General features: G+C 36.3%; 1 protein-coding gene across 3 annotated transcripts in view; it reads right to left on the reverse strand.

Annotated features, from left to right (window-relative positions):
• LOC106079295 (tyrosine-protein kinase JAK2-like) overlaps positions 1 to 17583 on the reverse strand; it is a 41974-nt gene that overhangs the window by 15714 nt on the left and 8677 nt on the right. For all 3 annotated transcript variants that reach the window (XM_056043385.1, XM_056043386.1, XM_056043384.1), the window contains exons 7-13: positions 16872 to 16966; positions 15413 to 15628; positions 12811 to 12962; positions 12158 to 12305; positions 11199 to 11412; positions 8394 to 8492; positions 6813 to 6925 (exon numbers count right to left, since the gene is read on the reverse strand). In XM_056043385.1, the coding sequence (XP_055899360.1) occupies positions 6813 to 6925; positions 8394 to 8492; positions 11199 to 11412; positions 12158 to 12305; positions 12811 to 12962; positions 15413 to 15628; positions 16872 to 16966 (1037 nt within the window). The remainder of the gene's footprint in view (positions 1 to 6812; positions 6926 to 8393; positions 8493 to 11198; positions 11413 to 12157; positions 12306 to 12810; positions 12963 to 15412; positions 15629 to 16871; positions 16967 to 17583) is intronic.

Consider the following 17583-nt stretch of genomic DNA (forward strand, 5'->3'; position numbering starts at 1 on the left):
TCTCAGCAAGGGTTGTCCCAGCACGCACAGTCTGTCTCCATGCACTCCGGTCTTTGGCTATGTTTTCCCACATACTTTCACTGATGCCTGAGGCTCTCATGTCTCGCTTGCAGACATCTCTATATGTTAGTCTTGGGCGGCCCTTGGGTCTGACTCCTTCCATAAGCTCAGCATATAAGATATCTTTCGGGATTCTACCATCTGGCATTCGGGTGACATGTCCGAGCCAGCGTAATCTTCTTTGTGTCAGGAGAGCATACATGCTGTTCATATTGGCCAATCACAAAACTTCCTGATTGGAGACATGGTCCCTCCAAGAGATGCCCATTATGCGTCTCAGGCAGCGCAAGTGGAAACTATTCAATCTGTGCTCTTGGTACATGTATGTTGACCAGCTTTCACTGCCATAAAGGAGAGTGCTCACAACACAGGCGTTGTAGACTAGGATTTTGGTCGCTGTGGTCAATTTACCATTTTCCCAGACGCGCTTGGAGAGTTTTGCCAATGCTGTGGTAGCTTTTCCTATCCTTTTTGTCAGCTCGATGTCTAAGTCTAGGTTACTGACAATTGTTGAACCCAAGTAGGTAAATTCCTGCACCACTGAAAGGGTGTGGTTCCCAATTTGTATTATAGGTATTTCTGCGACGTCTTGTGCCAGGATTTCGGTCTTGGAGAGACTTATAGTAAGGCTAAACTCTTGACAAGCAGCTGCTAAGGCGTTCACTAGCTTCTGTAGACCTCCTTGTGAGTGAGATACGAGTGCAGCGTCATCTGCAAACAGCAGCTCCCTTATCAAGATACGACGCCTTTTCGTTTTGGCTTTAAGACGTGCCAGGTTAAAGAGCCTTCCATCGGATCTGCTATGGATGTATATTCCGTCTTCCAGGGATTTAAAAGCACTGGATAGTACGACTGAGAAGAAGATGCCAAATAGTGTAGGGGCCAGTACACATCCTTGTTTTACACCGCTCTTAATGGAGAATGGCCTGGAGGAAGAACTTTCAAACTGAACGGTACCCTGCATATTTTCGTGAAAAGCTGACACTAGTTTTCTTAACTTATTTGGGCAGCCGATTTTCTCTAGTACAGCAAACAGACCGCTTCTGCTAACAAGGTCAAAGGCCTTGGTCAAATCAATAAAAGCTATGAAGAGGGGCTGCTTTTGTTCTCTGCTCTTCTCCTGTAGCTGCCGCAGAGAGAAAATCATATCTGTTGTAGATCTACCTGCCCTAAAGCCACACTGCGACTCTGGATAAACACGATCTGCCAGGATCTGTAATCGCTTTAGTAATACTCTAGCAAAAGCCTTTCCGACTATGCTAAGCAGTGAGATGCCTCTGTAATTGTTACAATCAGAGCGGTCGCCTTTATTTTTATAAATTGTAACAATGTTGGAGTCTTTCAATTCTTGGGGGACCATTCCTTGTTCCCAGCACAAGCTTAGCAGTTCATGGAGTGGTTTGACTAGGGCATGTTTTCCAGCCTGAATTACTTCAGCAAGAATGCCATCTCCTCCGGGTGTTTTCCCATGTGCAAGCATGTCAATGGCAATGCTCAGCTCCTTTACTGAGGGCGTTTCGTCTAATTCCGTCAAAACTGGAAGTGATGGGAAGTTGGAAACAGCATTTGGTGAGATGGCGTTTTCAATCTGGTAGAGTTCTGCATAGTGTTCTACCCATCGTTCCATTTGCAGCGCACGATCGCTGATGATTGAGCCATCTTTTGACTTGAGCGGAGCACACTTGCTGGTGTGAGGTCCAAAGGCTTTTCTCATGCCCTCATATAGTCCTCTTATGTTACCACAGTCGGCACAAGATTGAATATCTTCGCATAGCTCCTGCCAGTATTTGTTAGCACATTGTCTCGCTACTCTTTGGGCATTGTTACGTGCAGCTCTGAGCCTTTTTAAGTTGCTTGGGGTGGGATCCTTCTTGTAGATTAGCATGGCTGCTCTCTTGTTCGTAGTGGCAGTTTCCATTTCTGGTAGACTAGCTTCAAACCAGTCTTCGCTTTTCTTGGTTTTGTTTCCAAAGACCAGTGATGATGTTTGGTAGATTGTATCACGCATAAACGTCCAGCTTTTTTCTACCTCAGTCACAGAGAAGTTTTTAAAAGCTTCCTCTAATTTGTTCTCAAATTCGGTGCAAAGATCAGGATTTTTTGTGCTAGTAGTATTCAGGCGTGATTTTCTTTTTCCCTGTGAAGTGTGGATCTTAGTTGGCAGCAGTCTTGTCCGGCAGGACACTAAAGTATGATCAGTATCACAATCCGCGCTTTGGTAGCTACGTGTCAGCAGTATATTTCCAATGTCCTTTTTTCGTGTCAGTATCATATCCAGCTGGTGCCAGTGCCCAGACCTAGGGTGCCTCCATGAGACACAGTGCTGTGGCTTTGTTCTGAAGTATGTGTTGGTAATGCAGAGCTTATGGTATGTGCAGAATTCAAGCAGTCTTTGTCCGTTCTCATTCATCTTTCCGATTCCAAAAAGCCCAAGACAGTCTGGCCAGGTAGTGTGATCTGATCCTACTCTGGCATTGAAGTCACCTAGAAGGATCATATGTTCTTTTTGAGGAATGTTTGCAATGGCTTTTTTGAGGTCTTCATAGAACTTGTCTTTGTCCTCCTGAAGCGAGCATAGTGTAGGGGCATAGGCACTAATTAGAGTGACTTTTCCAGATGCTGTCATCATACTTATGCTTAGTAGCCGTTCCGAGCCACCAACTGGAGGGACTATCATGGGAAGAAGACTGTTCTTGACAGCAAAGCCCACACCATGTATTCGAGTCTCATCCTGTGCCTTCCCTTTCCAAAAGAAAGTGTAGTCAGTCTCGCGGAGCATGCCGTTTTCGGCCAGTCGGGTTTCTTGCAGGGCTGCAATGTCAATATGTAGCCTTTTTAGCTCGTTGTTTATAACTGCCGTCTTCCTTGCATCGTCGATCTGCCTTAGATCATCAGTGAGACCAGGACACATTGTCCTGACATTCCAAGTGGCCAGTCGCATGACAGGGATTTTCTTTTTCAGTTTAATTTTTCTTCTTTTGTTGCTTGGTGCAAGTTTCCAGCCTACTTGTCGTTTTAAACTAAGCTCTAAGCACCCATTAGAGCAGGCAGGCTGTGGCGGATCAGCACCTAACTGACTGGGGGCTGCCCAGGTTGAGGCGGGCGGTAGCTGATCAGTGAGGCGCGAAGACCTCTCCCACCGTCAGAGACAACCCGTGGCGTCCATACATTACGCCAATCAAGTTGGACTTATAACCCGTAACTGTTGTCTCCCGTGTTGTTTTAGCCGCTTTGCAGCAGCACCAGAGTTTCCTCTCCGGGGCGCATTCCTGGGCCTTGGATAAAGGGGTCATGGGTGGCCCATGCGTCATGATCCCTCTCTCGACCTTGCTGATGTGATCCAAAGGAACGCATCGCATTACATTTGGCACCAACTCAGTTGCAGAAGCTGCCGGAGGGAATTTCGTAGCTGATACTCCCAACGCCTAAGGGGCTTCACTCCTGATTTCTCCTCGAGGTTGTCTCCTGAAGCCTCAGTACCGCAAGGCAGCGGGGGTTTGAAGTCAGAGTACCCCTCTCCTAGATGAACTGCCTTACTAGGCTGACGAGCTCCATCTGCCCGAAGCTCCCGGTTTTGTGGCGCCAGGTATCCGCCTTAACCCCTTCACCTGTTAGTAAGAGCAGTTTCGCCGGGCTTAATATCTAAGCCACACGAGCAGGCCAGGTGCTGGACTTAGTTGTCAGAGGCTATTTGAGACGCATGCCATTAGGAGTACTTTATAGACAATGGGAGCTTAACCCCATTGACACCCCTGGCCATGACAACCTTTGAAAGAAGAAAATACTATAAATATATATATGCTGTACAGTTGGACTAGTTTTAGGGTAAAAGTGTTTTGTTCCAAGAGTGTTGCTTTTTTTATGGGCTTTTTTGTTAAAGTAGTGACATTGGATTATTAGTTCCAGTTTATTATTTTTTGCATCTATTGCTGTTTCTTCTGTGGTGTTCTGTAAACAAATGGATAAAAATGAGAAAAAAAGCTATTTGGATTCAATTTGAACAATAAATTTCTTTAAACATGCACTTGGATGGATATTTTCAATGTCAGTTGGTGAGTTTTTAATTTTTAATTTTTATATTCAAAACCCAAAATTACAAAAACAACATAATTTGCAAACTAGAAAACATAAGAAATGGAAAGAGCATCCATTTCTCTTTAATTCTATATCAAGTTTATTATTTTCCAATAATAAATAAAAAAGTTATACAAGTTATATCGAATCAAAGTAGCGCACTCTGAAATGGCGGAAAAATTAATTCCGTCCAAAAGTGGCAAATAATTCCGAATTAATTCCGGAGCCAAAGAGTTAAGCATGCACTTGTCAGGCCCTTATTAAAAAAATCCAGTCTTGACCCAGAATGTCTAAAAAACTATCGCCCGGTATCAAATCTTCCCTTCCTGTCAAAGCTTCTCGAGCGCATAGTGTTAGCGCAAATTCTTGAACAGTACTGTCTCTTGGAAGAATTTCAATCTGCATATAGGAAGTGTCGAAGCACAGAGACAGCAGTGGTCAGAGTACTAAACGACTTACTTCACAATTCCAACATAGGCCACATCTCAATTCTTTCAATGCTGGACTTGTCTGCAGCCTTTGATACGCTAGACCATGAAATTATGATGGCCAGATTCTCTGCCACTTTTGGTTTAGAAGGAATCGTCCTAAAATGGCTTGGATCCTACCTGACTGAACGCACCCAAAGTGTCGTTGTTTATGGAACAGAATCAACAAGCTTACTCTTGAAGTACGGAGTACCCCAGGGATCAGTTCTAGGTCCAGTACTGTTCACTATGTATACATATCCACCCAGTGGTGTCATACGGCCAACCGGCATCCTATACCATTTTTTTGCCGATGACTCACAGTTATACGATTCCTCAGTACCCTCAGAAGTGTCGCATCTGGCAGAGAAAATCAGTAGTACCATTGCAAGGGTGAGCAATTGGATGGTTGAAAATAAGCTCAAGATGAACGAAGATAAGACAGAAATAATTAAGATTGGCACTCGGAACAACGTCTCAAAAGTTGAAATCACAGATTCTCTTTTTATCACTAACTGCCAGCTTCCTTATGTCCATGTAGTGCGGAATCTTGGAGTTTTCTTCGACTCAACACCATCTTTCGACTCACACATAAGTCAGCTTTGCAAGGGTCTTTATCTGCAGCTGCGTAGATTAGGCCAGATCCGACCATATTTAACAACGGAGTCAACAAAAATGCTTGCTGTGGCATTCATACTCTACCGCCTTGACTACTGTAACGCCGTGCTAGCAGGTATACCTGATGACAAAATAGCCAAACTGCAACGTATACAGAACAACGCCGCACGAATAGTACTTAGAAAAACAAGACAAGATTCTGCTACTACGCTCTTGTGCACGCTCTATTGGCTTCCCGTGAAAGCGAGAATCTATTACAAGGTCGCCACACTTTGTCAACAGTGTATATATAACAATGAGATGCCCTTGTACCTTAGAGAACTGATTACTCCATATGTCCCCCAGAGAGCCCTGCACTCAATGGACTCAATGCTTTTAGTGGTGCCACGTTTCTCCCTTATAAGCTACGGTCTGCGGGCTTTTTCAGTGCACGGACCAAAGGTTTGGAACTCACTCCCCATTGATCTTAGACAGACAACATGCTAAACCACTTTTAAGAAGAACATTAAGACCTATTTGTTTAAAACTTTTTTAGATTAGTTTATTATTTCTATTGTCGTGTTTGTGTTTGTAATGTTATCACAGCGCCTTGAGCCTACATTTTGTTTTTTTTAACAGCGCTTTATAAATAAAATTATTATTATTATTATTATTATTATTATTTAGCATGCCAAAGATTTAGCAGGCCAATGATTTAGCAAGCCAATGACTAAGCAGGCCAATGATTTAGCAGGCCAATGATTTAGCAGAGTTTAAGTAATATACATGTAACAAGATCATTTATCAGATGGAAATGCGTTATACATAATATCTTCCCTCTTGAAGGAATGTCTGTCATTTATAAGAAAAGAAGAGCATTTTGATGTCACCCATTCTAAATGGTGTAAGTTTTCCATTGGTGTACTCTTTAAATGTGTCTATAACACTCAGAACTAAGAGGATTTTATTTTCCTTTCTTCAGTTGTTGTTTTCAAGCATTTCAATTTTCTCTTTAGATCAAGGATCCCAAAGCAAATCTAATTCTGCTTAAACAGCATTTGAACTGAGTGTCTTTACTTGTCATTTTGTTGCATATGTTCTTTGAATAATTTCTTTTTTTATTCCAGACCTCAGTGTTAAGAGTTTCAACACTTTCTACTTCACAACATGTGGACTGGATGAGAACTGCCCCCATCCCCCCCCATCACTCAACTAAAAAAAATATTACAAGATAAGAGGGTGGATGGACCCTTAGAAACAAAAGTATGGGACTTGCCAATCAAGCAAGGCATAGTGGGATTGTTTCTTACACCAAATCTCCTAAACCCAAAAGTCAAAATGAAATACTGACCGGAGAACAAAAAAATAACAAATGATTGGACTTTCTCAGTGCTTAGCATTAAAAACTAAATATCAACTTTTTATCAACGTAGCTTTTCAAAACAGAGGAAGGCTACTAATGTCAAGATTTAAAATGGAAATGAGTTTTCATTTTTAAAAGATCAAAGGCAGCACAGAAATCTTGAAACTAATAGACTACAATGCAAGGCAAATTCTCCAGACTTTGTTTCCCACATTATTTCCACATTTGAACGTTTTTGTAAAAAGAATTACCTGCCCAATTTTTTTCCGAGTCAATCGGATATTATCTGAATGGAGAAACCTGTGTGGATATTTGGCCATCAAAGTTCTTTGTAGATCATCCATTGTTAATTGGGAAGTTACACCTGTTAAATTGATGACAAGGTAAATTTGAATTATACAGTGTCAAGTTGTGGAATAGAATATGAGCATAGAAGTTGATTTATTTTGATTATATTTCAGTTGTAATGATTAATTTGAGTAGTTTCATGTTCTTAAATAATTCAACTTGACTTGAACTAAAATAAGGCACTAACAGATCCAGGAATAAAATGAAGAACACATTAATTCTGAGTTAATTAAGCCCTCTTGTTGCAAAGTCTCTTTTCTAATTAGAAGATCAATTGGATTCTCTTATTTAATGTATCTTAATTTTTGAAAAACATGGTTTATATGGAGGATTAATGAGGGTGTCATGTGGCCAGTACAACAACCAACTGGCTTTACTGTACCAATGTACCCAGTAGAGTTGAATGGACTCAAGGACATACAAAACAATCATGAAGTTCAAAGTCTCAGTCATCACCATGATTCAAACTTAAAACGCCTCAGTTCAAACCCCAAATGCTTTACCACTCAGCTGGCACACCCCATAATGTCATCTTTGGTTAATATTCAAACATGACTTTATAACAATTACAAAACAATCATTTGTTTGTTCCCAACAGTTTGAGAAACAATGACTTAGTAGAGTATGTTTGACTTTTTAAAAATTCTAAAAATAAATGTTAAGGGTGGTCAATGTTGCAGCGAGCTAAAAGTGTAACAATAAACAAGACAAACATATAAAATAGTTTTTAAAAAAAACAAAGCTTGTACAAAGTGTAAGTGTATCAATTAGCTTGAATCAGTGATGTCATTAAATCTGTAATAGATCTAGACCAACAACAATAAATCTGTGGGATTAGAAATATTCTGATCAGTTGTTTTTGTTTAGCGCAATTTCATGCTTTTAGCTTTCTCACTATGCTTTGATCCTATCACTTAGCTGGACCAGTTGGGAAAATGGGAGTGGGGGAGAGGGAAAGAAAGGGTTATATGGGTGAACTTTACTGTAATTACTTTTTTAAGCATTTACAACAAAAAAAAAAGGGGGACGACTTGAATTCAAACGCATGGCTCCAGCCTTCGCAAGCCGACATACTAACCACTCCAATAGTGAAGTTATAATGAAAAAGGAGATTGTATAGTTATGTTTTGTTTGTTTCAAAATTACTATTAAGTGGCAACCTATAAAGGGGACTAATTTAGCTTATTTCAGAAAAGTAAAATTTCTTTCCCTTGTTCAAGATACTAAACAAAATAATTAATTACCAATAGTTAATTAACTAATTAGTTAAATTTATATTGATTCTTGTGTTGTCAGGTATAAGAAATAATTGTGCAAGCTTTGTAAAAATAGAGACTTCATCAACCCTATGAAAAAAAAAGGATAGTTATGGAAGCAGAATTATATGTTGTTCTAGAAAACTTAAAATACTTTAGAAATAAGATATATTCTGTAGAACTATTGTTAGTAACATTTTATTAGTTGTATATAATTAGAGTACTTACTTCTACTTTGTAGATCTTCTTGACAAACATCATAAACAATTTGTTTGATGGCTTCTACATTGGTGTCTCCTTGGATTTCTACACTTCTTGATTTGAGTTCTATAGTTATATATAAAACACAAATTATCAGTTCACTTAAGTACAAAGATTTAAGAATATCATAGTAATGAGTAATATGTAATGCAGCAAGGTGCTTCTGGGCCCAGGTTTGAGAATGTGATGGTAGGCCCCCTGGTGGCTGTTTAAGTGTAACAAAAAAAACAAATTAAATCATCATGAAAGGCCTTTACAAAACAGAGTTTCAAAAAGGGTATTAATTTTTACAATAATAGTGTTGTAACATTCAACTTCAATGCAAAAAAAAAAAATTCAACCCCTTTAAATTCTTACAGTCAAAACATTTTTCATGTGTGTTTAATTTGATTCTTCCCTTAGGCCCCTAATGGTCAATAGCACAGTTGATATTAAACCTTTTGTACCATGGCTGCGTTGTTACTGGTTCTAACAACTTACAGGGTTGCAGGGTATTCTTAAAGCAGACAATCCTAGTCAGAATCTGAACTGCTATTCAGATAATAGTCGTTGTCCATAACAACATTTAGCTTGCAAACACTACTTAAATGTCAAATAGGACAGGAGTATCTATTGCCTACATTAGAATGCAAGGTGCATGTGTGTTCCTTATAGAAATCAACATCCTTTTTTTGAACAACATTAATAAAACTTGTGATACAAATTTCTTAAATCATCGCAGAGGTAACAGTGAATGTTAGCACCCTTCCCTCCAGACCACCAGGAGTAAAGCCATGTATTTCTGCTAATTTAGATCACATTTCTCATTTCCCATGGACTCAAAGATGACTGATAAGTCCAATCCTCGCTTTAAAAAGCTGGCCGCATATGTGGCATGGGTGGGTAAGGTCAGTTGCAGATAGGCCTGTTTCTTCTCTCAGCTTTTTGTAGGTTTGGCGCTCTTTCATTTAGATATATTATTCATACAAAATAATTTAATTGTATTAATATGCAGTCACCAGTTTTGTTATAAATTAACTTGTTAAAATAAATTGTTTGCTTTTTTTTTTTTACAAAATTGTTTAGTGTAATGGACTAAGCATGTTTTGCATGAATGATATGTAAGTATTAAAATTAAAAGGAATATTTTTTTACAATAACATATTGGCTTTAGTTAACCCAGATTACTTCAATTCAAGAGTGGCTCATAACACATTATTTTCCTATGTTATAAGACAAAAAAAGAAAAATTCTATAAACATTAACTTTACTTTTTATGAATTCATGTTATGTATATATAAAAAGACAGCACTGGTTTTGCTGTTTATTTCACCATTTTCTTTCATTGAAAAATTTGTAGTTGTGCACCATTCATTGTTTTAAACACTAACCATCACAATTGTTTATATATGATTACTTTTCATGAAAAATATTTAGTATTGGAATAATATCCTAGAAAATATTTTTAGTTCAGCTTTGACAGCTTATGTATGTTTACATTTTTACCCCCTACACTCAGCAACAAGGAAATTATTTTGTCATCTCTTGCTTAGATTTGAAGAAAAGATCAGTCAGGAAGCTCTCCATATAGATTTCTTTGTATAGGGATGTTTTGGGGCCAGTGTCTTGTTCTGGCCTTTTTATAAAAAATGCAGTTTTGAAGGATATGGTCAGCATTCTCTGGTGACATACCAGATTAGACATTGGTCATGTCAGGGTCATGTCTTATGATTCGGGTGTGAGCTTGTCCATTTCTCATTTATTCTATTCACTATTAGTTCCTTCATTTCATCAAAATGATTAATATGAATGATTTTTTGTTTTCTCAAAGTAAAACTTTTTTCCAACCAGAGAGAACTGCAATGAGATTGAGATAAATATTTTGGAGTAAGACTTTCAACATCTCACAGCCAGTCATGCCAGTCATGCTATATTTGCATGGATATTTGTTTAATGCTTCACACATGTCTGAAAAAAAAAATGATGATTACAACAAAATGTTAGGTGATGATAATATTGATTATGGCCGTTGTGGGTAAAGGGCAAACCTCACAGTCAGGCTGCCATATAATTTTATTGGTCCAAACAAATGGAAATTCAGTTTGACTACAACTGTGCACCCCAGCATTACTACTATAACAATAACAATATATAGATGCAAACACGAACAACATTCACATATATGACCAGCGCTTTATGAATTAGTATTCTATGTACTTCTCAGTGATGACAGGTGATCCTGAAACACCCTGACTGAAAGAGGGATAAATGAAATTTTAAATCTTTCTGCTCTAGCCCTTATGTAGAGGAACCAACCACTTCGCCAAGATCTGATGTAACTGTGGTTTAATGGGTGCAAACTGTCTATGAATGTTTTGTGTTTTGGAAAGACATATTTCATTAAAAGTTCTTTAAGAGAATCGATGAAAAACCATATGGAGAGATTTCTGATCTGGAAATCAATTCAAAGTTCATCTCAGATATAGGTCTAGTTATTTGAGCCTATCCAACATGATAATGAGAACGCAGAAAAACAAATGAGTTGCATCAACCGCAACTAGCAGTTTCCAATGTCATTAAGATTTTTTTTTTAATTTTAGATGCAAAATTCTAAAGATTAAACAAAAGAAGAGTGCATAAAAAAAAATAGAGACTATGGAACTAAATGTCAAAGCTTATTTTAAAACTTAATTCTGACAATGTCAGCAAGTAGTGTCTCATAATTAAGACAAACATATTATTCTCACAATGCCTGCTCTCACTAAAGAAAAGCATAAAATAAAAATTATTTACCATTTAATGTCTGCAAAAGTATCCTTGAAGTGGGTCTATCAGCAGGGTGACTAGACCAGCACTTAGATATAACTTGATCCCAAATATCCTCTAAAATTTTCCTGGCTTCAGGCACAAGAGAGTCCTCAGCAATGTCTAACAAATTTAATTCATTCTCTCTAGTCATAATAAAAGCAGGCTTTGGTATTGAACTGTTCTCTAGAAAACACTTGAGCTGAATGAAAAATATTGAGCAGAAAAATTCACCACTAACATTTTGTTGTATTACGTTCTATACAAATGTAAGCAATTTACTCTTAACTGACACTACAAAGTTCTGACACTTTCATTTCAGTTTATCAAATAAAAATAATTTTTGTCATTGATTTTCTATTTAAAAAAAAAAAACACTTATCAGATACTTTTAATTGGGGTGCGTGGGGGCTTAGTGTAAAGAGCTAAGCTTCTAAACCAAGGGGTCTTCATTTCGAATCCCAGTGAAGACTAAGATTTTGACCATCATGATTTTTAGGGCGCCTCTGAGTCCATCCAACTCTAATGGGTACCTAGCATATGTTGAGGAAGTAGCCTGTAGGCAGTAGTTAATTGTAATGGGCAACCTCGTCAACCATTAGCCACAGAAACAGGTAAGCTTTACATCATCTACACCCATAGATCACAAGATGTTAAAGTGGTACCTTAAGACTTTTTTTTTTTACTTAATACTTTTTAGTAACTAATACGATTGGCACTACCAAGCATACTATAGGGATCAATCAACACAATACTTTATATCATTTTTCTATAATTTAAACTTTATTCATGTAAATAAACCAACTAGAAGTATTTCAAATATATTTTCAAAGTTGGTGGGGTGTGTATTGATTACCTGAGCAACCATTTTAAAGACCCCCCAAATTTTTTTAAAAATTACATCAGAAGAGAAAAAAAAGGGGGAGAAAAATCTTTTTCCAACTTACATCCAGTGTTGTTGGCAGTTTTAATTCAATGTGAAACTGGTCATTCCTGTAGATCATTTCACACAGTGTTGTGCCGACAGAGTAACATTCAGACTCATAGGTGATAGTGGAAAGACTTTTCTTGCGTTCAGGAGACAACCAAGGTACCCTAGCAGAAACACACAAAAAATGAATCACATAAAACTAATTTAAAAAGTGGATAATAACAACATCTAGAAGCAAATACCAATATCTAATAGAAATTTGCAATTTTGAAAAAAATAAAATTCTAAATTATGATAACATTAAAAGAAGGCTGCATTGAGAAGAGATTAGAAACATTTTCACACCAGCCATTGGGCTCCATGATGACCTGCAAATGACTATCAAAAAACGCAAACTAAAACTTTTTGATTATATCACAAGTTAAATGTACACAATGAGAAAGCTGATGAGTTGAGTAGTCCTAAATAGTACTCATTGTTTTAAGTTATCGTAGTAACTGTGGTATCAATAATATTATAATTTTAAAACTAAATTTGTGAAGGATTATAACTGAACTGTACCTAGTAGACTCATAATCATATTTTGAATAAAGTTGTTTCGATTTTGACCATATTTTAGCTTTAAGAATTTCATATCTTTTAAATCAGTCAATCAAAACAAACTCAGACCTGTCAATATTTTCAGGATTCTCAAGAGGGTGACTGTCCAGATACTGGGAAATTCCTGAGTCACTAAGTTTGATAGTCACTTCCAGAGAACTTTTGGCAAACACCATGAACTTTCGTGATCTTATATTACCATGATAGATTTTTTTTCCCTCCTGAAAGAAACAACACACAACAAACTGCAGATTAAATAATGCAGATGAAAAAAATGAGATGCAGAAACATTTTTTTTTTCATGTAACTATACTGAATTAAATTTTAAGAAGTACTGATAAAAAGTAGGGAAAAAAATGGTTATTTTAAATTATTTAAGAAACATTTTTAACACAAAACTCCTGAATATTCATGGTAAACTAGTAACACAGACTAAAAACACAAAATACATGGTGTGATATAAATGAAAAAATGTCATGGAATCACCATATTGATGAAACTATCAAAAAATCTATCAAAGCATTAGGGTTTATTAAAAGAAATTTCTATAAATCAAATAAGAACATAAAACAAAAATGTCATTTAACCTTGGTTAGGCCAATAATAGAATATGTATCCTCTGATTAGGACCCCTCAACTCAAGTAAACAAAGAAACTGGAATTTACACAAAATAGAGCAGTGAGATTCATAACAAACGAATATTCACATTTGACTAGAGCAGTGATGCCCAACCTAATCCGACCTGAGGGCCATTTTAATTTCCGACAATCGTGTCGCAGGCCACATGACCGCAAAGGTACAAAAATGAAATGAAATTCACCTGTAACAATTTGATTAGAAACTTGAGGATCTAGCACTTACATTAATTAGTGGGATATCATAAAAGTATCTTAATCTTTTTTTATGCGTCGGAAAATAGCTTAATAGTTAAAATGTAAGCAACAGCTAGCTAGCTGACAACTTTTTTTTTGTTTCTTTTTGTTAAATTTTCCCATAAATCCTTCCATCTCTAAGAGTAACTTAACAATTTTTTTTTTTTATTCGCGGCTCAAACCAAGAAGGCCTTCATATCTGTTTTATAATGCTACTTATATGTTGTTGTGTTTTTTAAAGCTACTTTCTTTACAAATCAAATATGTTGGCTTATTATCATGTTCCCCAAAAAGTAAAAGATCCGTTTAACTTTTCCTGGTAGATTCTACATTCAGAGTTCACTTGTATTTTCTTTCCATTTCATAAATGTACCATTGTTAAAGGTCATGTTACCAATCCATCAGAGTTAAAGTCAGGACCCTAACGTACATAATTTTTTCAACCTTTTTTGTTTTTGGAAAGGGGGAAGGGATTTTCTACACTTTGTGCCGACGTTTCGGCGAGCCGGATAGAACCATGTTGCGTGATGGATCTGGCCCACAGGCCGTATTTTGGGCATCACTGAAAGAGTAACATCTTTAGTAAAATCACTAAATTTAGAAAGACTTCAGGATAGAAGGCTCAAAAGTAAAGTAGCAATTATACATAAAACACTGAACCAAAATCTTCAAATACAAAAACTGAATCTAATAAAATACTCAGAAAGACACAAAGATAAATGACATTCATCGTTCCATATGCTAGGACAAATTTGTACAAATGCTCCTTCCCTTTTGCTATTAAAGCATGGAATGGGTTGCCTGAGCTAGCCAGGAAAATCAGTGACTTAGCAGAATTTAGGTCATTGGTTAATATGACTAAATGCATGACGCATAGGACATAATCATCTTCTTTTTTGAAGTAACGTCTGTATTATATAAGATAAGAAGAAGAATACAACAGAATTTTATACAAAAAATTGTTTCACTAATTAATAGACTTAGTTCAGCATTGATATTAAGAGACGATCAAGAAGTCCTTGATCTTCTTTCAGACCTACAACATAGAACTAAGTGGAAAGTAGGTGGACTAAACTGAAGGAAAAAAAACATGTAACGAGCCAATTTTTCAAGGCAGCAAAAGATTTTGGCATCATGAGATGGCTTGAAATACATCAGTGATGTACCTTGGCACTCTAAGAACAGAGGAAATACTTGACAAAAAATACTCCTTTTTATGATTATATAAAATACAATTTTTTTCCTACTCAAACAATTCAATCCTATTCTTGATTTATCAAGATTAAAAAAAAAACATAGTTTAGTAATGGAAAGCAAATAATGAACAAGGAAACTTGTGGAAAAAATACCTTATGAATATTGAATATAAACAAATGTCAGTCAGCTTAATTGCTAAAAATCTAGTATTTTTATAGTGCACAAATGTGATGGAAATAATCATGTAAAAAATGTTTGTAAAATGTTTTGGGTTTCAGATGTTCCTACAAAATTAAAGACAATCTACATCCTAGCCCAGATCCCCTGCAGAACGATGGGAAATGGCAGCGACCAGGGTAAGAACACTGGATCATCATACTGTGTGACCAGGCAGCCATCCTTATGTAAACATATATCATGCCTAGAGATTTTTTTTTTCAGATTAACTAACAACTACATAGAAACATGATGGAATAGACACATGATGCAGAGAATATTAAGAAACCTACTTGACTGCATAATTACACAAAAATTTAAAACCAATATTCCAAGAGTATTGTCAGGCCTACCAAGATTTTTTTAAAAATGCTAACAAACCTACCAAGATACTGAGAATATTGACGATCTGATACATGATGTCAACTTTCTGAGCCACTCTCTGAGGATGTTGACAAATGTAAGTAAGTAAATCTCCATTGGGGGCTAGCTCCATCAGAACACACAATCTCTTCTCCCACACAGTGCCATAGAACTTGATAAAATTTTCAGGTTTGAATCTGTTCAGCTCAAAAATGTTTTGGATTGCACCTCGAAAAGCCTGGACAGAAACAGAAAATACTAATTATACTTTGTTCATTATCTCAAGGTTTTATATTATGGATGTAATTCAAATGTTAAAGTGGCAAAAGTTTTAAACCAATTTCTAGATTCATTACTTAATTAGTTACAAAACAATTAAGAGAAATAGAAATCAATGCAAAGATTTAAAACTTTTACAATCTTGCTCGAATAGGGAAATGTTTCCAATAGTGGGAAAAAAGGTCATTGATTATAGTTTATGCCTTAACATGCAATGATGTGGACGGAGAAGTGTGTGGACTTCATCGTTCTTATCCTGTTCATGATCTAGGAAGTCTTCAAATGGAACTTGACTTCCCATTAGCTGGACAACCAACTGACAAATCAATAATCATTACTCTGCTCTGTTTAATGTACTTTTAATTTGATATAAAAATGGTTTTATTCCTTTTTAATTGATAATATCCATTGAACAAAAACAACATGTGGATGTAATCAAAAGGGACCTCAAAGCAGTGAGCTTTTGACTACTGGGAGAACATAGACCTCAACCAAACTATCTGAGATGGTGAAAAAGAAAGCTATTGACAGCAAAAAAGCATTGGCCTCAGCTCTGGAAGAAAAACCTGCCTAACGATAAATGGCTAGCTCCTCTACCACCTATGCGAATGCCAACTAAACCTGTGCTACATGTGAACAGGGCTGTCTCTCAAGAATAGGGCTCTACAATGTAAAGTCACACGAAAAAGTTCTCAACAAGATGAAGTGAGACCAATCACCATAATAGGCCTGAACCTGTGTCATGACAATGAGTATTGGTCTCCACTGACCACAGGTTGCCACATCACAGGTTTCAGGCCCACTATGATGATTGGTCTCAGTTGAACCATAGTTGTTCTATGACTGACGGAGGTCAACAACTCCAAATACTAAATAGACATTTTTTAATCCAATTTTTTTTTTATAAAAAATAAAACAATTTTGGCATGTTCAATTTGAAAAATAAAAAGGGATTTTTCAGTAAAAAAATACCAAAATTAGCTGTCGCAACTATTTTAAAAAAACATTTTTTATGTTTAAATTGGGGAAAGAAAAGAAATTTGAAAAAATATCGTTTTTACGATCACTCCAAGACAGAAACATTCATATCTAGTTAGTTCCCTTTAGACTTTGTGAATAAGAAGAAATAAATGTACACATTACAAATTGATTTCATTTTACAAAATTTGAGGTGGAAAAAAGTAAAAGTATGTCATAAATACCTCTGCTATCTTTCTCTTTTCAGCTTGCAGTTCTACTAGCATCATTTCTTGATCCTTCAACAGCACTGAATATTTTTTAATCAAAGGATTTATATCTGAACAAATATAAGCAAAAAAGAAATAAAAACACATGAAACAGAGTATTCATTTAAAACAAGCAAAATTCACTAAATAAATTTTTTTCAAAGACAAACCTTACATTAAGTGTATCAATTAGTTTGGATCAGTCATGTAATTAAAATTGTAATAAGCCTCAGACGACAATTTATAAAGGGAACTAATTAAGCTTATACCACCACTTCAGTCAAGTACTATTTCTTTCCCTTGTTTGAGATACCAAATAAAGTAATTTATTACCAATAGTTATTTAACTAATTGGTTAACTTTTTTTAAATTGATTCTTGCGTTGTCAGGTAAAAGAAATAATTGTGCAGAATTTCAGCTTGATCGGAGATTGGGTGCCATAGAAATAACGTGTAAAAACTTTTGGCCAGACAGAGTGAGTAGATATAAGCTTTTTAAAAAAAAATCAAATCAATAAAAAGGACCATTTAATAAAATTTTAGAAAAAACTCTGGTGTCTCCTTTTATCTTAACTTCTACCATCAGGATGTAAAAGTCTGGACTTTCAGCTAAGTGGTCAAGTACATCTCGATTTAGAAAACCTGCCCCAAGCTACTTTTTCTGACCAAAGAGAAAGTGTTGAGGACGA

This window comes from Biomphalaria glabrata, chromosome 10 (assembly GCF_947242115.1).
Source record: "Biomphalaria glabrata chromosome 10, xgBioGlab47.1, whole genome shotgun sequence".
Lineage (NCBI taxonomy): Eukaryota > Metazoa > Mollusca > Gastropoda > Planorbidae > Biomphalaria > Biomphalaria glabrata.